The sequence below is a fragment of the Podarcis liolepis genome, assembly GCF_965112155.1.
Source record: "Podarcis liolepis genome assembly, chromosome: 12".
In the NCBI taxonomy this organism is placed as follows: Eukaryota; Metazoa; Chordata; class Lepidosauria; order Squamata; family Lacertidae; genus Podarcis; species Podarcis liolepis.
The window spans coordinates 34,830,097-34,854,039 of record NC_139563.1 but is presented as its reverse complement, the minus strand read 5'-3'; the positions used below and the strand labels follow the sequence as shown (position 1 = coordinate 34,854,039).

The window sequence follows — 23,943 nt, the reverse complement described above, 5'->3', positions numbered from 1 at the left end:
TGCCTGCATATAAAATGTTTAATATATATTGTCATAGACAGAAACTGAGGGCTTACAATAACATACTGAAGTTAATTAAACTGCTGGGACAGCATTAATGTGAAAATTGTCACACTCTGAAGTCAGTTACTGTTTTGTCCCACACCTGACCCCCCCCCCCCCCGTGTAATAGAATGCATACACTCGCCTCTGTTCCTGTTTTTTGACAGAGATAAAGGGAAAAGATGTACTTGAATTAGCTGCTGGAATCCCAAAGCTTCGACAGATTTTTGGATGTTTTCTATTCTTATTTGTTTTTCTTATTGATTTTTTAAAAAAGAAATAAGTTTGAATATCACAGCCCAAAATCACCTGACATCTAAACAATAATAAAGAAGAGGTGAGGCAGATCTCCCTGGGGAAAAAGTTCTCTTCATGGATTTATCTACAGCAGTGGCGTAGCGTGGGGGGTGCCAAGGGTGCCGGCCGCACCGGGCGCAACATCTGGGGGGGCGCGAGTCCAGAGGGAAGGGACAAGTTCCTTCCTCCGCCGGGCTCCCCGCAGCCACCGCCAGCCTTGCGCCCTAGCGCGCGCGCTCCCCGCCGCCGCTGCGGCTGCGCTCCACTCACTGCTCGCAGGAGGAGCAGCCGCTGCAGCAGCGCCGACGCCGCCACCGACGCCTGGCCGGCACAGGCAGCCTCCGCACCCCGACGCGCCGCCGGGCCTCGCCGCACCCTGCGCTCCCCAAAAACCTCCGAGAGGAAGCCGGCGGGCGGGCGAGGCCCGGCTAAGCCTCTCGCCAGTGGGTTAAGGGGCTTTCGGTTTTAAAAGGATTAGCTTGGGAAGGGGCGGGGGGGCCGCTCGCCGGCAAGCGCCTGCTCCGCGTTTCCAAAGGCGCTCGCCATCCGAGGGACACGGAGCGCTTGCAAGGAACGGGCTCCGTGGAGCAGGTTAGGAAGAGATCCCTTCCCTGGCAGGCCGCCGGCTTCGCCAGCTGTTTCCCATTCACGATCAGGAGGAACTTCAGGCTGCTTTCAGCTTTGGTAGAGGGAATCTAAGCAAGGGGATGGAGCCGGTGCCCTGAGGAAAGGCGGCAGCATTGGGTTTGTTTTTAGTTTAGAGAAAAGGCAAGCAAGAGGCGACAGGAGAGAAGCCTGCAAAACTAAGGCATGGCAAGGAGAGAGTGGACAGAGAGGAAAGTTTTTATCCCTCTCTCTGTACAATATAACTCGTGGGCATCCAGTGAAGCTGAACAGTGGCGTAGCGTGGGGGGTGCCAAGGGTGCCGGCAGCACCGGGTGCAACATGGGGGGGGGGGGCGCGCGCTCGCACTCGGGTGCTAAAATCCACGGATTAGGGGGCGCAAATTACTTGCCTTGCCCCGGGTGCTGACAACCCACGCTACGCCACTGATCTACAGTAGGTAGTTGTTAAACATAACAGATCAATAGTTTCAAAAGATGTAAGAAAGAAGAAGTGCTTAATACCACATATAAGAATAATAGGGAATAGGTAAAATAAGGGTTTAAGAAGCTCTGTATTTGGGAAGGTTAAAAGACCTGGTGCACAATCAGGTACCAGATGTCAAGCAGCAGAAATACGCCCCCCCCTCCAAGTAACAGTAGGGTAACCTCTTTACTTAAATGCTGCCATTTTTGGTGTATGCTTTTCCTAGTGGACCAACATGCATAAAATCATAGAATCATAGAATCATAGAGTTGGAATAGACCACAAGGGCCACCGAGTCCAACCCCCTGCCAAGCAGGAAACACCATCAGAGCACTCCTGACATATGGTTGTCAAGCCTCTGCTTAAAGACCTCCAAAGAAGGAGACTCCACCACACTCCTTGGCAGCAAATTCCACTCTTGAACAGCTCTTATTGTCAGGAAGTTCTTCCTAATGTTTAGGTGGTTCTTCCTAATGTTTAGGTGGTTATGTTTAGGAAGTTCTTCCTAATGTTTCTTGTAGTTTGGATCCATTGCTCCGTGTCTGCTTCTCTGGAGCAGCAGAAAACAACCTTTCTCCCTCCTCTATGTGACATCCTTTTATATATTTGAACATGGCTATCATATCACCCCTTAACCTCCTCTTCTCCAGGCTAAACATGCCCAGCTCCCTTAGCCGTTCCTCATAAGGCATCGTTTCCAGGCCTTTGACCATTTTGGTTGCCCTCCTTTGGACATGTTCCAGTTTGTCAGTGTCCTTCTTGTACTGTGGTGCCCAGAACTGGACACAGTACACCAGGTGAGGTCTGACCAGAGCAGAATACAGTGGCACTATTACTTCCCTTGATCTAGATGCTATACTCCTATTGATGCAGCCCAGAATTGCATTGGCTTTTTTAGCTGCCGCGTCACACTGTTGGCTCATGTCAAGTTTGTGGTCAACCAAGACTCCTAGATCCTTTTCACATGTACTGCTCTCAAGCCAGGTGTCCCCATCTTGTATTTGTGCCTCTCATTTTTTTTGCCTAAGTGCAATACTTTACATTTCTCCCTGTTAAAGTTCATCTTGTTTGTTTTGGCCCAGTTCTCTAATCTGTCAAGGTCGTTTTGAAGTGTGATCCTGTCCTCTGGGGTGTTAGCCACCACCCCCAACCCCCAGTTTGGTGTCATCTGCAAATTTGATCAGGATGCCCTTGAGTCCATCATGTTTTGTGCTTTGCAAATATGAAAAATAACCAGTTGCCATCTCTAAAAATTAAGTGTGGAAATCTGCAAAATATCTACAAAATGAGCAACATTATGATGCCAAGATTGTGTTTGGTTCAAAATAATGATGCGGCTGTTTACAGGAGCCATAGAAGAAATCTGCCAAGTACTGAACATTGTACCCCATTGATGTACTGTATATAGCAACAGAAAACCCAGATATACTTGCACCAAACACAGACAAGCAATAGTGTATTTACAGAACTAATGAATTGTTTCCACCGCAAAGTGCCCCTAAAGAAATTCTCATTTGAACTCATTTTGTGCTAACATCTGATTAGGTATGTTCTGTAAGACACCTATCACTATATCAAAAGAGAAAGAGGAAAATCTGCTAGAGTAATATTTCATTTCATGGGAGAAGTGATGATAATTAGAACTATAGTATTTGATGAATGGGTGCATGGAGGAAAGCAGCTCTGAAAACAGGTGAAAACTGAACCTAGGGGAAGCTGCTGCAATTTTGAGCCAAGTTCTAGTAAGGTTTGTTTGCTCCACATTTCTGCGACATCATTTTATAGTTTGCAGCAGCAAAGGTTATAAGAAATCTCTAGCAAAGAATTGTCAGTACCTCACCAAACTACAACTGCCTGATCCTTTGGGGGAAGACTTGAAGTGATATAATAAAACCAGTATATATTGGTAGTGTATACACATCATTTAATAATGTAGATACATCCACATCACTTGTGGAAATATCTGGAATCTTGGATCTAAACCAATTCTCAGATCTTAATAGCTGGGCTTGATAGACTCATAAGACCGGAACGGACTGCAGGATTGTAGTCCAACCTGCCCCCACAAAAACTGGATCAGGGCACACATAATGATTTTCTCACACTGCAACAAGCATCCCTAACCAAAAAAGGTTACCAAGTCCACATTATAAACCAATGAACACAGACAGCTCTCTCCATACAATAGATAATGTCATGTAAAGCAGTGTTCATGTCATAACTTTTGTTCATTTATTGTTTCAAATTTGTTGCTCTTAGAAGTACTTGACACTGAAGTCATTTAATGGTTTTCTAACACATTTAATTTGGCCTGGTAGCTCACAACCAGTGCACCGCCCTGGGAATAGAGGTGATGTGATCTCATTTTGCCTGATCATTCTTAGGAAGACACTGGGTAAAAATTAACCACCTGGAATAGGGTAGTGTAGGTAAAACCAGATCAAAAAATGGGATAACTGAAAGTGTGAACATTTGGACATTTCAGCCAAATGTCCCAAATATAGGACATTTGTGCCAATTGATCCCTGTAACAATATTCTAATTTCAGTTATGATTGGTAAATTGTGTGCAAATCAGTCTGATGTTGACAAACATAACTAACAAATATATTGCCACTTTAAAAATCTTCATAAGAAAATATTAAATGCTTCCAAACCATATGAAATACTGTAGAATTATGGCCAGCTTTTAGATTTTTCCATGCGCTTATTTCTCCTGCTTTTTAAAAATGGTGTCACGCTTTGCATATAGTAAATATTTTTGGTTTTAGATTATATTAAACATGCATCTTTGAAAATTTGGTTGAAACAAGTGTTCCCTTTTCTCCTTGCTCATTCCATGATAAGTGCTTTATGTTTGGGGTTTGCTAATGCAACAGTCATTTCTGAGAGCTATCCAAACAGAAACCACATCAATAAGATACTAAACCCTTAATTACAGTAATGTATGTACTGAGGATTCCTCCTCCTTCTCCCCTGCATCCCTATTTTGCTTCCACCCCAAACCTTTCTTCATTCCCTTGGGCACAGACTCCTAACTGCAGCATCTCAAACCCATCACAGCGCGTGCACTTAAAACGGCTGCAGGAAATTTGTTTTACAAGGCTGGTTTTAACTGAACTACCTGCTGTGCACCACATTGCTACTGTTTGGGAAATGAATGATGGGAAAAGCAAGTCTGTGATTTCATTTGTTCAGACCGATTAGTCACACGTTGCATACGGTATCATTTGCTTGTCACTTAATGACTGACCAGCCTGCCTGAATCATTAGTGCTGTAGCGCAATGAAAGGAAGACATAAGCATAATGAGGAACTGAAGGAAAGTGGAGTGCTGTTTTACCTAAAAGAAATGGTGCGCAGAAATCCAGCACAGCTGCAGGTGTTCCAATGACAATGTGGGAAGCAGTTAGCTTCCAATTTAGCAGAAAATTAAGAGCGAAAAAACTGTTATTTGTGAGAGAAGATACTCATGGCAAGCAATCATCCATGCTCTATATCCACAAGATGAGCATTCAGCTGTCTTTGTCGTGACTTAAAACAATTGGTATCTTGGGCAGCATTCAACACCAGATTGGTGCTTATTATCTGCAGTTTATTCTTTCTTGGGATATTTTGTTTTTCTCTCCCCCCCACAACCATTTTATGGTTAATTTGCTTGCATGAATGTAAAACCATTTAAACTGAAAAATCTGGATTGTGGTTTATCATTGTGCTCTGAGCTGTGTGATGCAACATAATTGCCAATTTTCAGATTCATAATTCATTTTGATTCATGCAGCTTCATGGAAACCACACTTTTCAAACTACTAACAAGCTAGATTAGAGCCTGCAGATTCCTTTGGTCAAATAACACACGTTACAGAGCTGCGCTTTGTAAAGTCAAATTATAAATGTTGTTGACAAGACAAGTAACTTCACTTCCCAATCAAAACATCTTGGTTCTGGGAATCTAGGGACTAGATTCTGTATGTATAGTCTTAACAAACACACATAGTCAAGATGATTTGGGGGTATGAGTTCAGTTCCCAACAAATTTTCCTGTGTAATAATGGGCATGTTGCATTTGAAGGACATAGGAATTGCATCCATGACTGAAGTGTCATAAAGATGTGAAGTTTTAGGTCAGTTTCAAAAACTACTGCTGTTGTAGGCATCTATTATAGAGATTTAACCCAGTTGTTTCATTTAGCTTGTGCACATTCTCTAAAGTGCATAAAAGTGCTCAAAAGGAACCACAAAATAGATTATCTGGGAGAGGAAAGATGTTCATGCTTTTGTAACTGATTTCAACTTCTGAAAATGGTTTTCCAAATAAAATAACTTCCACATAGCTTCTTAAGATAGGACTATAGCAATGATTTTAGAGGGTCTTAAAGGGAGGATTCAAGAAATGGATCTTTCATGTTCAGAGGCAAAATCTGGGGAAGGCATCTGACCAGTGTGGGTCAATGAAGTTTCCTTTGCTTAACTCCGCCTAAAGAATTGTGATATTGGTGGCAGAAAGCTGGCGAATGGAGAATGCTTGAATTGGTATAAAATGGTTTTGTAACTTGTGAGACAGATGGCAAGTGATGCCTGTGCTGAGGGAGAGCAATATGACAGACTTAGTTATAGAATAGGTTGTACACATACAAAGAAACATAGGAGCCAACTCCTAGGGGTTGTGGGGGCTTCGGCCTCCACAACAAAACATTTGCAGGGGTTGGGCCCCCACAAAGTTAATGGGCAATGCCATTCAAATGGTGTGTGTGTGTGCACTGTGTCATGTGATCGATTATGCGAGGCGGGGCTTACCTGGACCCCCACAATATTTCATTCAAGTTGGCAACCCTGCAAAGAAAACATTCCCCATGGGCACATTTTTGAAATTGTGTTATATGCTCTGAAATATTCCATTAACTGTTCACACTGAGCCATTTTAACCTGGTCCTCCTTTCTGTACAGTTGTGAATCCTGCAACCTACTTTCCTAGCATTTTTTAGAACACTCCTCTGTCCTTAGTAGAGCTGCCCATAGGTCTGGAATTTCCTGGACATTACTGGGATTTCAAAGGGGGACTGATGCCCGGGGGGGGGGGGGCATTTCCAAAAGGTGGTGTGTTTTGTCCTGGATCTTAGGCAAGTCAATCAAAAAAATCGCATTTGTAAAAACAACTTTTGGGGTGTCCTGATTTTTTACTTTTTGAAATTCGGCAACCCTAGTACTTAATATTGCACATTAGTTTCAGGTTTCCAAAGCACACTTACTGTTTTCTCTGCTCTTTATGAATTCATTTTCTCCCACTGGCTATCTTAGAGCTTGGTGGCTTTTTTAAAGTGCCTTCCTACTTCTTTATATATATTTTCTGGGACTTCATATACCTCTGCAAATCTTTGAAAAACCTCCAGGTAGATTTGCTAGATGTCTCCAGTCCTCCAAATCCAGAGTACAATTCCTGCCTCAAATACATTAATGACTGAATAAACGGCTCAACCCCAGAATTGTTTCTGATCAATGTCCCCAATTTCCCAGAGACAGTGAAGTCTCCCTCTAGTGGCTATTAACCTGTGGACTTTTTTTTCCTAAATGCTTCTGTGCTCTTCTCTGCTTTCAGTTTGGGCTGAGGGGAAAAAATGCTGGATCAGCAATGTTACATTTCCCCTGGGAGCACCCTCTCTAGTGGTGATGTGCAACCATGGTTGAGAAATAAACTTTTTCATTTGTTTCCACCACCGTGATCAATTTTCTTTTAAAACATATTTTAAATGAAGTTTCACTTGAACATTTATTGTTTCTTTATCAATAACATTTGTATGCTGCCCCGTTAACAGTGACTTACAGTAAATATAAAAAAATCATATGAACATTCATTAAAACACTGTACAAATATGGGATATAAAATAAACTGTAGTAAGTCTGAAGGCTGGGAGTAAAGCTACAAGAAAACATGAAGAAACAATTGGTTCCAAATAACAAAAATACATTTGTTGGCAAAATCTATAAAGTATCTTGGAATTTGGCTTACACTGGATTATATATAAAAAAACTGACAATTATTCAAGAATATTGAACAGAGTTTAGGTTTTGGAGTTCTTTCCCGTTTTCCTAGATAGGAAGGATTGTTGTTGTTTAGTCGTTTAGTCATGTCCGACTCTTCGTGACCCCATGGAAGGATATTGGAAGTAAAAAATAACATTTATCCCCAAATCTTGTTTCTGTATATAAATATCCCATGACAGGAATGGAGGCTGGTCTGTTTGGGTGAAAGGGACACTGCCCCAGCAACTTCAGTCTGCCATCAACATCTGTCAGATTCTCCATCTTAGTCTCAGTGCTACCCTTTAGAGCAGCAGAGAGAAAGATGGGAGCAAAACTCAAGAATTCATTTGGACAGGAAAACCACCTACACATTATTGCTGATTAAGTGGCTAGTTTTACTGCACTGGAAGGACTGGACGAGGTTCCTCTGATAGCTTGTTGGCTGGAGGACCTTTCACCTCTTGCAGCATATGAAAAAATCTATGTTTGCCTGCAAGTGCAAAGAGCATAACTTTTCTGAGATCTGAGACCCCTATTTCGAACTATTTGCATGGTATACATGCCATATGCGCTCTGCCAAAGCCCTACACCCCCCTTGCCTATCCAACCCACCCTTCACTTTTTCCTTCTTTTTAATACTTGGTTTTGACCACATGTGCCTGATTTTCAAAATGGTATTGTGAATTGACATCCTTTGCTGGTATGTTTTCTTTTTCCTTCTTTGTACTGTTATGGAAAAACTTAAAAACCAATAAACTTTGCATTTTAGAAAAATAAGATATGAATATTTAACTATACCATTCATGAAGTAACTGGTAAAGGACTTTTGCATTCCACCAACAATATCTGATAAATGATCTTGATCAATCATTGCTTTGCAAAATAATGATGATTACAACATCCTGAACTTGTATAATATCAGCAGTTTTGTTTATTTAGTTCTCCACAGGACATCCATCATGTCTGTCCTTTTTATTTTTTGCTTTACATTTTACAGTTTTCTTTTGCTCCCTGTCTGTTCTCACCAGCTGGTCAGAGAAAATATTCAGCTACACCCTATTTCCTTTTGCTTAATAGACACACTGTTCTGTTCTGCCAATTTTGTGTATAATAATTTCTTTCCCCCTGCATTCATTTCCAATACACTGGTCAGCTTTCAGCATCTACTTCATTAAACATAGACTATCAGCAGTTTATGAAGGATATTTTATTAGGTTGGAGCGGGTGGGGGGGACCCTGTTCCCTCAATCCATTTTTGTATGGTATTCCTAGATTTGTGTGTTTGGTTTTACTCTCATAGTTTCAACATTTGTGCTACTGGGTTCTGGGTTTTTATTTAGCCTTTTTTATGCATATATGCACTCCAATCTGCCAATTAGAGATGCATTATGGGAAAGAAGATGATTACTGCTGCTTGCCTTCTATAACAATTTTAATGTTAACTATATTTAGAATGAAAGAATTATATGAGAACCAAACACACATTACAAAGAAGACACATGAGCATCATCAAACTGCATCCCTCTAGTATGTGTATTTGGGGCAGGGATGGCACGTGTGTGTGTGTGTGTGTGTGTGTGTGTGTGTTTGTGTGTGTGGAAACAGGAACAGCAAAGTCGATTTAGATGTGAGAGTTGTGTCCCGCAGGTTAAGATCTCTGAAAGAAAACAGTATACGTTAATGACGGGAGTCTAGCAATTGGGGTGTAACAAATTGTGGGGCTTGAGAGTGCCTTGTTTCAACTGTGTGTGCTGTACCTGGGAGGGAAAGTGCTGCAAGGATGGCTATTTCAATAGCTTGGAACATTTTGGTGTGTTCCAATAGATCAGTAAGGCTGTTTCTTTGTTATGCCTGTTTGCCCACAACACATACTGAGTCACAGATACAGCCACAAAGTTTTCAAAATTGTAAAGTTCCTGAATGGAATTGACATGGGCTTGAATGACTTTTTCTTCAGTGTGGTAAATCTGAGAAAAATGTAAGCAGGTTGGGTTTCATCACTGAAACAAGTCCTCACTGATGTAATAAACAAATGCAGGTAGGAAATGTAGATGGACCACGGGCAGAGCTCTTGTGCAGATTGGTTGTGATGAGTGGCATGGTTTTTCTCTTGTTTGTCTAGGTGCTATAAGTTCCACATCAACTTCATCTGCAATTGCACTTCATTATTATTTTGCTAAAAGTTTCCTCACTAGTTTTCCTGTGTTGTTCCATTATCCCCAGTAACTCTTGTATATGTGATTTCATTTTCATTACATCTAACTTCACAGACTGCAGAGCTTGGGTGTCTGGCTCTACCAGTGAAGAATATCTGTTTATTATCACAAGACAAACAATAAAAGTTGTTGTCCGTGTTGCTTTATCCTGCTGATTGCTTGCATTGGGAGACAATGCTTATGCGATTTTCTACAAACACACAGATATTTTTGTATTTTTTTTTAGTCCACTATATTTCACATAGTACAGCTTCTGTTCATTTTCCTCTATAGCATTTGCATGTGGCTTTTTCAGTCGCTGTTCAACTGACACCTTTTTCCTGCTCGTGACAGAAAGGAAGTTAGAAGCCTCTTCATGAGAACCCATTTCCCAAGAGCCTTGATGGACACTTACCACCCCCATCTGCCCTTCAAAAGGCAGGGCTGTGTCCAGCAGCACTCCCAAGTTCCTCACCAGATCATAAAAAGGCACCAGAACTCCTTTGTTTAGAACTGTGTTTTTAGGCCTTCCAAATCTTGTAACATTTGCAGAAGTGGCAGCATTAGATCAGAACAAGTAGCATTCATCTAAGCTGTCTACTGGCCTGGGATGGCTCTCTTGCAGAAAAGTGCAGAGAATCCAAGCCTGGCAGCCACTGTCAATAGGAGTGGTTTCAGAGGTCATTCTAAACCTCTTGTTGACTAGCTGGATATGTGTATATCAATGCACATGAAAATAAATAAATGCATTTAGAATTAGAGGGGGTTTGTGCTCCCTTGCCCCTCCACCCCACTGCAAACACCACTGGTTACAAGAGTACATGGATCTCTTTGACAACAAGGGCACTGGGAAGGAAACCTCTCTGTTGTGTATGTGGCGCCAATCCAGCTGGGTGTACACATAGGCCTGTCAGATAAGCGGCAGTCGTACTGGTCAACTTTGGGGCAGTAAAGGAACCAGAGGGGATAAAATCCAGGCCTTGCTCCACCTCCCAGATAAAAACAGAAGTACATTGTATCACAGTTTAGTGATGCAAGTGTTAAATGACTAAAATGTGGCAAATATAAAGGAAGCTGCTTATGCATCATGTTAATTTCTGGTTTTCAATGAAAACTTCAGAATGTATTGACTTGTAAAATTTTGATGTGACAGTGAAACAAATTGAACCCACCTGCTGGGGGCAACAACCTACTGAGCTGAATGAATGAAAGCCAATCCTTTGTTCTTAATCTCTGAATTCTTTACTTTCTTCCCCCTTGACCTCCCCCCCAAACCGTTTGTGATCCATTTGAATTCAAAATCAAAATAACATAAAAGAAAATATACATACACATGGTTTTAACCAGCAGCACATCTATTTAGGATCTCAAGAGTGATGACATCCTTTCCCTCTCCTAGGGCCATATTCTTCTCTCACTTGGACTGGCAAGGTTGTTTTGGTGTAAAAATGAGGGAAATTTATTGTCCCTGCTGTGGCAAAGAAAAATAAAATGGTCTCAATGAAAGAATGCTAGTAGTGAGTTAGGGGTATCCCCACAGAGTAAATTGTTTGTCAAAATCACATGATTCATTGTATTTGTCTCCAAGTTAGATCCCCCTACTGTGGGTTTATATTCTAGTGAGTCATCCTGGTGGGAGAGTGAACCTCAAAGGAAATGGTTGACTAAGTGGTTATTATATATTTTTAACTGTTCTTCATTAGGCAAAAGTGTGTTGATTTAATCTCCTTATCAAAAGCCTCCTTTTATAGCTCCCAACATCCTAAACAGAAAAAAATTGTCATGAAAGACCCAGTGCTTTTGGGGGACAGTGCTCACCAGTAAGCTGTTTTTGTGCTACTCATGGCACTTTTATCAACATGTGAGTGTTGGCACCTCATTTTTTTGTAAAAAAAAAAAAAAAGCACTGGAAATACTTACCCAATATTCTCCATGTAAATAAACTACTTCTCCCTTTTTAAAGCCATCAAAGCTAGACTGGTCTGTGCCAGATTTGAGCATGGTTTTATTTTGAGACTATTTGGTCAGCTGCTTGAGACACGGGCATAGCGGAAGGGCGCCGGGGGGGGGGGCGTAGCCCTGGGCACATGATTTTGAGGGGGGCGCAAACCAGATGCCCCCCCCCACAGGGATTCGCATCCTGTCCTGTCTGCCACCGGCAGTCTTTGGGCCTGGCCTCGCTGCTGCATCCCCAGTCCCCTTGTTGAAAGGCTGCCCAGCCAATGTCATAGGATTTTGCCCACCAAGACCAGCGTCGTTTGGCTAGGCTTCTCCCTGTGCAGGTGGGCAGACGGTGCAGCTTAGCCCTACTTTGCTGTGGTAGTGAGGGCTGGGCTGACACAGTGGGCTCTGTGAAACTTCCGAGCCCAGCCCCTGCCCAGCGTGGTGTGTCCCCACAGCGGCAGCAACAAGGGCTGGCTGGTGCTGTGGGTTTTGTTCTCCCTCCACACCCCACCCACCCCTGCCTGGAGCACACGCCCTGGGCTCTGGCAAAAGATGCAACACCACTGCTTTGAGAGCCACTCAGAGCTATAAAGTGGGATATAAGTATTCTAAACAAACAATGGTTTGCCTAGTACTAGATATTAAGCCATTAAAGCTCATGGCCACCACCCCATCCTTTGGCAATGAATTCCATATATTAATCACACTTTGGATGAATAAGTACTTCCTTCTGTCTGTCCCAAATTTCCTACCAAATGTCTTGTTTCATAGGCTGTCCCTTGCTTTTACCAAACCCTCTCTGTGAACTTCAGGCTCAACAGAAGAATCTGAAGTTAAATCTATGGAAAACTGTGGAAACTTGAACGCTGTGGCACTTTTCCAGAAGGGAAGTCTACTTATGTTCTCGGTTCCCCTGCTACTGAGAGGGTCTTAAAAATGTGAGGATTGAAGTGTCTAGGTGCACCTGTACAGACACCATCCCTTTATGTCAGACATAACTAGCACTGGAAGCCTGCGCTGTACTAGAAATGTCATTGAATACACTTAAAGGAGAAACCAAAATTGCAGCTGAGTGCAGCTACAATGGATGATTATAATACAGAGCAAACTATTTCTAGCAACAAAGGCCCTGAGCATATTAACTCATTCAGTGAGTTGTATTGTGTATAATTCTTGCTTACACTTGCTGTCATGCGCCGTAGTTAAAATTTACACTCTTTTATTGGACATGAGAAGATATTTTTATTTATACCCTCTTTTGTTAGCCATTTGGCTTCATAATAATTAATCAAGCCACCAAAGCATTATCATAGTGGGGAGTGAGGAGGACTTATTTGCATTATTAAGATATTCTAACAGGGTATCTCAGTGTGTTAACAGCTCAGCTACAATATGGGCCTCTTGTTTTATGACAAGTTACAATTTTCTTGTAATGTTAGCTGAAGTTCATCTCAATAATTATGCTAAATTAAGGAGTCCTGCATATATAGAAATAAACATTAAAATGCATTAAATTGAAGTGAAGAATGTAATTTAATCCCTCTACAACTAAACGAAAGTCAGCACTAAGAGTGCCAGTTAGTCCTTGTTTCACCCTGTTAGGCCTTGATAAGACACACAACCCTCACTTTCTTAGGTGTCCTTTACACACACACACACACACACACACACACACACACACACACACCAATATTGGGTACTGCTTCATCATAGCGAGAACCCTCCATGCAGTAATATATATATGTGAATAACATAACCCCATGACATACCCTTCAGCTGCCCTGAATTTGCTGGCACCACCACAGAAACAATTAAGCCATCACGGCTTCTTCCTTTGCCACAGCTGCAATTTAACCCAAGGTCCTTTTAAGAGTAGTTTGGCTCCCGTCTTCTGCCCCTGCCCATGGGTATGTTGTGAGAAGGAGAAGACCCGGTGTGGGGGAGCAAACTCTGGTGGTGGAGGGCATGTGTGAGCAAAGGTGGTTTTTGGAGTCTGCAGCACCTGGCTGACAGGAGAAGGGAGAGAGCGCTTTCAAAATAGGAGCCTACCCTGCTGAGATGCTGGAACTGCCTTTGCTCTCTCTCCCCTTCCCTCCATCTCCTCTCCCCTTCATATTCTACCCCCCTCCACAATTCCTCCCCATTCTGCTTTTTGCACCACAATGTCACGTTAGCCCCGCCCCATTCGTTGCTACACAGCTCCATTCACCCACCATTCAGCACATGCCTTGCCCCCTAAGTAAACAGAGCCTAGGAATGTGTGACCAGGCAAGAGAAAGAGGGCAGTGGAGAGGAAGGCATATGGGGGCAAGGGAGAAGTCAGGCAGAGGTTTTCCCTGCATATTTTAGAGTCTTCTCCTTCTTGGAGAACCAATAAGAAATACTACCCCTGGCCCGCAAAAATAAAATAAAATCCCCACCACTCTTAAGTTGCCCCCCCCATCCCTTCTTTCAGCCTGCCCCTTTTAAACACTATTCCTCCCATTTATCATCTCATACATTCATCCATCATTTTGTAGGTCATTAAAAGGTAGGGGGGCACCATTTACAATTAACTTTCTTTGGCTAAATACCTTCCCATCATGATAATTGTGTCCACTTCTTCCCTTCCCCACCTTTTTCCAGCCTATATTTCCTCTTTCTCCTAACCCTGTCACCAATTCTGATTCTCTTTCTTCTTTTCCAAAAATGTCCTTATCCTCCCCTCCCTTTCCAATCTTTTTCTCTTCCTTCCTCTCTCACTTCTTTCTCTTTCCCCTCCCTTTCTCCCTCTTTTCCTTCCTTCCTTCTTCCCTTCCTTTCCCCAGTCCTCCTTCCTTTTCTTCCTTTCTTCATAATTTCCCCCTCCTTTCATCTTCACTTTCTTTTTCTCTCTCTGCCCCCTTTCCCCTTTTCTTTCTTTTCACTCTTCTCTTCCCCTTTTTCTTCTTCTTTCTTTTTTCCTGATTCTTCCAAATTACAGCAACTGTTTCCTGTTAAATTACATTTCATAGGCAGGGCAAAATATATCATGTATAAAGAGGTAATTGGGAGATCTTATACATTTCCCATGTTTGATCTCACCTCACACATATACGTCATATACAAATGTGGGAGAAGCTTCCTGAGGTAAAACAGAATGTCCCTATTTTCATCTGAGTAATGTTGAAGGGTAAATGTCTTCAGAAATCAACATCCTGTTGGGATTATATTACTTGCATGCATGCGTCCCATTGTGGTCCATGGAACAAGGAATCTGACTGTGCTTGAGTGTCCCCCACACTGCTGCACAAGTGTGTGATAGAAACCTTATATATCTACATCTTTTGTTTGCTGTGGAAAATGCATGGCAGATACCTGGGTCTGAATTGACCTTTTTGGGAAGGAGGTTTCCAGAATGTAGGCAAATATTGGTCCCATGAGATGAAGTTCAAGGCTTTATTCACAAATTAAAAAGTAACAAATCACTGGGACTGAGTAGAATCCCCCAGAGAGTTTTTTAATATATATATATATATATTTATTAGGTTTCCACAAAAAAGAAAAACAAAGTAACCGGAAAAAAACAGAACATACAACCACCACAAATACAAACAATACGAATCAAAAAGAAAAAACAAAACATATTCAAGAATACATTTAAAACAAATCCAAATAATATCCCCCGACCAGATAAAAAAACAAACATAAAAACTCTAACTTTTTAACTCATGTCAAATTTACTTCCTCTCTTGACTTCCTCACGCCTCCCCCTTTTGTGTTCCTCGTTCCCAATTCAGATACAGCAAGTCCTTAACCTCTTCCAAATCTCATTTCTAATTATTAGGTACACTCTATTATGTCTCCAATCTTTACTCTTTGAACTTAAACACCTTTATAATGTTATTTACTTTCGACATAATATAACTTTTGTCTTTCCTCTTTTTCTGTTACGTTTTGCATACTTTTTCTTAAACTAAATCGCTAATGCCACATTGTTTCAAGAACCAACATTGCTTTAACATTCATAAACTTTGCAGTGTTTCTGCAAATAGTCTTTAAACTTCTTCCAATCCTTTTCCACTGATTCTTCTCCCAGGTCTTGGATTCTGCCAGTCATTTCTGCCAACTCCATGTAATCTATCACTTGCATCTGCCATTCTTCCAGGGTGGGCAAATCTTGTGTCTTCCAATACTTTGCGATGAGTATTCTTGCTGCTGTTGTCGCGTACATAAAAAACGTTCTATCTTTCTTTAACACCAATTGTCTGACTATGCCCAAGAGAAAGGCCTCTGGTTTCTTAGGGAAGGTATATTTAAATACCTTTTTCAGTTCATTATATATCATCTCCCAGAAAGCCTTAATCTTCGGACATGTCCACCAGAGGTGAAAGAAAGTACCCTCAGTTTCTTTACATTTCCAACATTTGTTGTCAGGCAGGTGATAAATTTCAGCAAGCTTGACTGGGGTCATGTACCACCTGTAAATCATTTTCATAATATTCTCTCTTAAAGCATTACATGCCGTAAACTTCATACTGGTGGTCCATAACCTTTCCCAATCAGCGAACAAAATATTATGACCTATATCCTGTGCCCATTTAATCATTGCTGATTTAACTGTTTCATCCTGTGTATTCCATTTCAACAGCAAGTTATACATTCTTGAAAGAATCTTAGTTTTAGGTTCTAACAGTTCTGTTTCCAATTTCGATTTTTCCACCTGGAAACCCACCTTTTTATCCAAATTAAAGGCCTCTCTTACTTGAAAATAATGAAGCCAATCTCGCACTTTGTCCTTTAGTTTCTCAAAACTCTGCAATTTCAGTTTATCTCCTTCTAATTCTAATATCTCCCAATATTTCGGCCATTCGGCCTCCATACTGAGTCTTTTCAGAGCCTTTGCTTCCATAGGTGACAACCACCTTGGGGTCTTATTTTCCAGTAAGTCTTTATATCTTATCCAGACGTTAAACAATGCTTTCCTGACAATATGGTGTTTAAAAGCTTGATGCGCTTTACCCTTGTCGTACCACAGGTATGCATGCCATCCAAAAGCATTGTTAAAACCTTCTAAATCCAAAATGTCAGTGTTCTCAAGAAGCAACCAGTCTCTCAGCCAGCAAAAAGCTGCTGCCTCATAGTAAATCTTTAAGTCCGGCAGGGCAAACCCCCCTCTTTCTTTCGCATCTGTTAATATTTTAAATTTTATTCTGGGCTTTTTGCCCTGCCAGACAAATCTAGAAATATCTTTCTGCCACTTCTTGAAACAGTCCATCTTGTCTACTCCCCCAGAGAGTTCTTAAAGAATTCATTGGGGGAATTCTTGCTATCCTAACAAAAATATGCAACTTGTTTTTAAAATCAGCTTCCATACCAGAGAACTGGAAAGTGGCCAATGTACTATTTTTTAAGCAATTGAGGTGGGTGGGTAAGCTCACTGTCTGTTATGGTGAAAAACATAGTTCAAGATAAAAATATCAAGCATATAGAAGAACCAAGCTGGAGAAGAATTAGCATAGTTTCTACAAAGGGGAGTCCTGTCTCAACAAACAATTTTTGCACCAGGAATTTTGGGATACACACAAAAAATGGCATAAAACTCTTGTTCTCTTGGCTATTTTTCTTTAGCTGGAGTTGGAACAGTTTCAGGATATTTTCAAGGTACTACTAGACCATAAGCCTCAAAATGTTTGAGGTCCTAGATGTCTCAGTCTGTGGAAGGACCCTACAGATGCAGGATTCTTTCTCAGAGCAAGGCAAGTAAGAGCTTGTAGGCTTGCCTGTGTTACTGACACTTTTGCCATGACAAAAGTTCAAGGACAGGAGTGGAGGAGGTTGTGTCGGGAGCATTTTATTAGACTTGGGATGGCACTCTTCCCCTTTATTGTTCAGTCATGCAGTTCTGTTGTAAAGCATTGAGATGATCACTTCTAGGCTTTTGTATAGTTTGATAGCTAATGGCGTTTGCTCAGTGGGCACAAATAATCCACTGACGTTTCTTAAGCCTGGAATGGAGATGTGTGAGAGAAAGAACAGCTTTACAGTTAGTTTGTCAATGTGTTTGTCTCTGGTCAGAGAAACTAGCAAGTCGGCTGGCAAGAAGCAGCAGTGGCCCCTTTGAGGGTTCTGTTGCTTATAGGAAACTGATTTAGGATGATGTGCCTTCCTTAGGATTCATGAAAGGGTGGCGCGTTCTGTGGACTGTAGCAGTACTTTCCAAGTACCTGCAGAGCAGGTTGCCATGGAATCATCAACGTCCAATCTTTTGTCCAAAACATGGATGATGCCAGCACTTATATTTGGCATTCTATTTAGTAGGCATCTGGTCTTAGTATTGCTAAGTGCTCAAATTCACCAAGCCAGACATGTGTCCCCACAACATTCATTTAAGCCAGAAGTACAGAGGGGAGAAAAGAGGGTTTAATAGCAAAAAAATTACTGTTTCACAAAATGGAAATCCTCTGTTCGGATGCTTTAATGTATGAACAGCAGATATGTGATTAAATATTCTAAAATTAGCCAGATTGTGTTTTCTACATCGCTACCTTCTACATATTTCTGTCCCCAAACCATAATTTATAACCACAGTGTCAGAAATCATAATTTAGAAGTAGCTTTATCCAGTTCATTTGATCAGTGTTTTTAAGAGGGGCTTCCTCAATTAAGTAGTCACTCTGCTGCAAGTAGTCGTGAATTACACCTTTGGATAATTAGGTCTAGGCAGAAAGTAGTCAAATTCATTTTGCTTTTAAACTGGTTCTGTTACTGCTTTAAGACTTCTTTTGTCCATTTGCTTACTTTCAATATTTCCATCCTGCTCTCAGTACAAACAGCATAATCAAAAATAAATAATATAGCAAACTTCATACATTTGTAAATTAAACTAAAACTGCATTACAGATACAATGTTGATAAAAAATGCAAGGGCATTTTTTAAAAGGGAAGCCTAATAGAAGATGTGTGCCTTAGCTACTTGTCAAAGGGCAAGTGGTAGTGGGGTGTGGCAAACATCCTTTGGCCTTGGTTCCACTGCAGAAAATAAACTGGATCTTGTGAATGGATGCAGCACTACCAACTAACCCCTTTCATTTATCCAAAGTTGCTTACCTTCTCAGATTGGAGTAGCCCATGAGCATCAAGTACAGGCAGATGAGTTTAATAATAGCTATGGTCAAGGCTCCACAAATGGAGACTTTCAAATAAACAAAATTAATGCAACCATTTTGAGGGCATGCTGATCTGACCAGTAGTTAGCTTTTTCAGTGATTTTGGCATACTGACTGGCTTTTGCAAATGCTCCAAAATGAACTCACGATATCCAATAAAGTCTTTTCAAAATGATTTAAGTCAAGTATGCTGAGTCATAGTTAGTGCTGTACAAATATACCTCAATCCATTTGGATATTCATTTGCAATTTCATCTATTAATTTATGGTCTGCTGCAGTTGGTTTATTTTGCCCAAATATTTGTTCTGTTTCTTAATTCACTGATGTGGAAATATACTTCTTTTTTATGTAACACATAATAAGCACACATATATTAGCTATCAACAGATATCTGCAAACCAATTACCTCCCCTGCGTGTTTCATTTCAAAGTTAATGAAAGTGAATGACTCATCACAAAGCCAACCATGGCTGCAAACCTTACTATATCTACTCGGAAGTAAGTTCCACTGAATTCAGTGTCTCATGTTACCAGCCAAGGGGCTAGGACTGCAGCTACTTTCACTACTTGATTTCACAATTCATTATACATTTGTCATCCTATCCCAGGGGTCTGCAACCCGCGGCTCCGGAGCCGCATGTGGCTCTTTTACACCTTTGCCGCGGCTCCGGGGCGGATACTAGTGAGGGGAGGAGGCGCATTGTGCACCCGACACTCCCCACTGTGGCGGGTGCTGTACTGGCTGTGACGTCGCATGGGGGCGGTGCGTGCGTTAGTCACCTTCCCGCCCGCTGTCAGATCGCGGCTCCGGAGATATATTTGTTTTAAATGTCGCAGTGGTTTTGCGGCTCCCAGTTTTTTTTCCCTTCGGAAACGGGTCCAAGTGGCTCTTTTTGTCTTAAAGGTTGCAGACTCCTGTCCTATCCCATTTACCCCAGTCAGGAATTGGGGAAGGATGGTCTGATTATAACTCAAGATTCAAAAAACACCCTTCAGGTCGTCAAAATGCAGAGTCAAATCCAGGTGATTCTCCCCACTTTAAGAAGAGCACTTTAAGAGGATTTTAAATAACTTTTTGAAAAGAAAAGTGAGAGATGTTGTCCATTGGTTTTTAAAATTCACAATAAGATGCAGATTAAGGTCAAAATTCTAACCAACACCTCTGGGAGTAAGCACCACTGAATTCAGTGGGGTTTACTTCTGTGGATATAGATGTGGTTAGGCTTGCAGTCTTAGTGCACATAGGCTGCCTTTGACAGCAAAAAAACTTCAGAAAATATAGATGGGAAGAGGCACCCATAAATGAATATATAAATAACATATATTGCAAAGCAATCTATATTGCAAAGCAATCTATGTATGTATACAGTAATGTATGTATGTTAAAAACAACAGTGTATGTTGTGGAGCAGGCTTCCTCAACCTCGGCCCTCCAGATGTTTTTGAGACTACAATTCCCATCATCCCTGACCACTGGTCCTGCTAGCTAGGGATCATGGGAATTGTAGGCCAAAAAACATCTGGAGGGCCAAGGTTGAGGAAGCCTGTTGTAGAGAAGCAAAGGAAATCATTTTCACAGCAAGATACCATGCTGCAATGGGACTGTTTGAAGGAGGCAGTGGTAAAACCACTCCTTAAGAAACCTTCCCTGGATTTGGAAAACCAACTATCTACTGGCCAGTTGCTAATCTCCCTTTCATGAGCAAGGTTCTGATGTGAGTGGTCACAGACCAGATCCAGACGCTTTTGGAAGAAACTGATTTTCTGGATCCATTTCAATAGGGGTTTTGGCCCAGTTTTGGCACAGAAACTGCTTTGGTCGCCCTATATGATGACCTAAGCTGGTGCAACAAGTCAGCTTGTCCGCTAGACAGAGTGGTTCTGTTCATGTGGGAAGCCAGTCATCTTGTAGTGAACAGCACTGCAATGAAGCCAGTCTTATTGTACTCTGCAAATGCAGGAAGCTGAAAGAAAGTCAGGGCAAGGTAACACTGGCTGTGCTATTTTTATTGCTACAATCTGTTCCCTAAGTCGATGCATCAAATTATGCCAACAAGTTAGAAGTGACCAATACACTGTACTTGGTCATCTTAAATCCCCCTATTTTTCACATCTGGTTAATTCCAATTACTTGGCGTAGGTATGGGGAAATAAGTGACCCTCAAATGTTAGTGGACTCCATCCCCCATCAGCCCAGCCAGCATGGTCAATGGCCAGAAATAATGGAACTAGTAATACAATAGCTAGAAGGCCCTTGGGGTTTGACATTCCTGGTTTAACATAATGTCCTTTAAGGGTCTCACTGATTTAAGAGCGATTTCATATATCACTTGAACATCCTACAATTGCTGATTAGGCAATAATAAGCAAAACTGACATTAAATAGTTAAACATTAAAAGGACAAATTCTAAATCATCTGATGAAAAGAATCCAGCTTTATTCATAGTAATGACTCACATTTATTCCAATCAGTTTTGATTCTAATAAGGTTCCCAGTAGTAAACAATTAGTACCACCTACGCTAAATAAAATTTCTAATCGACAGGTAGTAATGACAAAACACATTCTGCAGCCAAAAACTATTTTGGATTAGCCTATGGGGAATTTTTTTTAGAAAAAAAATCCAGAAAGGAAACTTCAGCAGGCCAGCTGGCTAATGCTTGGGATAATAACCCTGCATTTCTTTGAAGAAATAATAAGAGAGAATGATCAACAGCAATAAAACAAAGCTTCCCATGATACGATGTACTATGGATAAATTCATGTGCATTTATAACAGTCATTTCTAGCAAGCAAATGCCAGCAGCATTCAATAGCATATAAATACACATTTTTCAACGACTGTTGTTTCATTCCATTACCTCTCTATTTGTTTCAATGGAGTTGTTACTTACTAACACCACTTGAAGTAGAATCGGAATTGCGTAAGTTCAGTACAGTCATTTCCCTACCCAAATGTTAAAAAAGCAAAAACTTTTTTTTTCTCTTGCTGCATCCCACAGAACCACTTCTCGCTGTTATTCCTTTTTATGCATTTCCAAAGGTTTAAGCATTTCTATGTTAATCTACAACAGATGAGAAGGGAGAACAGCTTCCGTTTGTTTTGGTCTTTGAGGATCACTTCTGATAATTGGCAAACCCAAATATCATGTGAGCATTACTATGCAAGTTCCTAGTAGGAGTTACTATTTAGCCTGGTGGAGAGTTGTGGGGGCCTCAAAATCTTGCACACCATTTTGTGACATTTTGGTGGGTGTAATAAAGCTGTGCCACTTCCAAAATTACTGCTACTATTTCTATATATTTTGGAATCAGGGTACCTGAAGGATTGCATCCTTGAGTATGAATCTTATCAGAGCATTATGGTAATTAACAGACTCTTCTGTGTACCCCAAAATTAGTTAACTAAGTCAAGAGGTGTTGAATGCCTACTGATTTTAAATGGCTTTAGTGAAATCCATTTGGTTCTTATGGCTGTTCTGTCTTCCAATCCTATGTTGTTTTGTTGCGGATTTTTCATAATGATGGTCTTTGTGTTTTCATTGGATTAAGATGTTTTAATATTTGTATTGCATTTGTATTTTAACCTCTGGCTTGCAGATTGGATATGGCTTGTATTCTAATACCATTTGACCCACAGCGTTTGGTGGTCTGCGTTGATGTAGACCTCTCTCTCTCTCTCTCTCTCTCTCTCTCTGTGTGTGTGTGTGCGTGCATACATGCATATGTGAGTGGGTGAATGAAAGAGAGAAAAGTAGGCAAAGTATTTGCAGAGTCATAAGGAAAGGGCTGGAACTTGCACACGGCCTCCAGGAGGGGGTGGTTTGCTATGCCTTGACTCTTGTACATAGGGACAAACTACTTGAAACACTTGGTGCTATATACATTAAATATATGTGCTGATTTTTCCCTACTTACCAAAACCTACAAAAGTGGCATGGGAATCAATATGGTTTACATAAAAGATGCAGATTGTAAATTTAAGTTTTTTGATATGACTAAGACACTTCTAGCAAATTCCAGTATGTAGGGGAAAGTCTGAGATTGATATATGTGAAAGGTTGCTTTCTATATGTGGTTCTGCCATCTATCAGTAATTGCCAGGCAAAAGATAACCCACATTTTGTAATTATCTAGTTCTTGTTAGCTGGGAGCAAGGCAATTGAAATGAAACGATATTTAAGTTGACTTTACTGTGTGTAGGATTTTCATCTTGTTCCACACCGCACACTACTAATTTCTGCTCTGTATTTCAGATGGCTGTATATAAAGAAATGAAATATGTAAATAATACTTGGAAGGGAACAAAGCAAATAAGAGAAGTCAAACTTACTTTGTTCCTTAAAAGAAAAAGAGCTTTTAAAATAGAATTTCCTTGTCTTTCTGCCTGTGAATTCACAGGGTAACGTTGAAGGTAGATTTTGTTGCCCAGCAGATGGCAGTGTTGCTACACAAAAACCATCACAGATTTATAACTGAGAAATTGTACCAAACTGTATCAAAACTTTACAAGTAGGTGCACTGGAGAGAGAGAGAGAGAGAGAGAGAGAGAGAGGGCGTGCATGTTTGTTGGCTTAAAAAAAACAACTTTCCCCTTGATCTCTTGGATTGCATTGTATCCTATTGGCCTAGCATTTCTCAAATGATGCATAAAGAAGTAAATATTCATTTAAAAAGCCAATAAGAATAAGTTTTACCTGCTCTTGCAAGACACATGGTTATCCAGGATCACTTTCCTTCAAAGAACAATATCTCAACTATATTTGATGAGAGGCCTGACCCTTTTCCTTTGCACCACTTTGGAGAATTTATTTTATTTTATTTTATTAATTTTACTTGCTGTTCAGATAACATTGCTAAGAGCAAATGAGCTGCTGTATATTTAGTCAGAGCACTGATCCATCTAGCTCAGTGTTTGGAGATAGGCAATGACTCACCAGAGTATCAGCCTGGAGCCTTCCCAGTCCTACCTTGGACATGCTAGAGCACTCAACTACTGAACCAGGGAACTTTTGCATGGAAGACACGTGTTCTCAAAATGAGCCCTTGTCCTTCCCTAAAATAAAAGGGCCCCCCCTTCCATTTTATCTTCTTACCTTGCTCATCTCTGTCTGACACATGAAGAAACGAGAGGGAAGTCTCCTGTTTTATCTCCATGCCAGAAAACGTTACCTCAAGCTGCTGTACAGGACCCAGTAAAACTGGTGACTGGCAACCTCACCTACCTA

At 41.0% G+C, this 23,943-nt stretch overlaps 1 protein-coding gene across 1 annotated transcript in view; it reads left to right on the top strand.

Annotated features, from left to right (window-relative positions):
* Positions 1-208: 208 nt before the first annotated feature.
* CDCA7L (cell division cycle associated 7 like) overlaps positions 209-23,943 on the top strand; it is a 63,931-nt gene continuing 40,196 nt past the window's right edge. Inside the window, exon 1 of the mRNA XM_083468401.1 lies at positions 209-432. Coding sequence (XP_083324527.1) covers positions 415-432 — 18 coding nt within the window. The 5' untranslated portion in view covers positions 209-414. The remainder of the gene's footprint in view (positions 433-23,943) is intronic.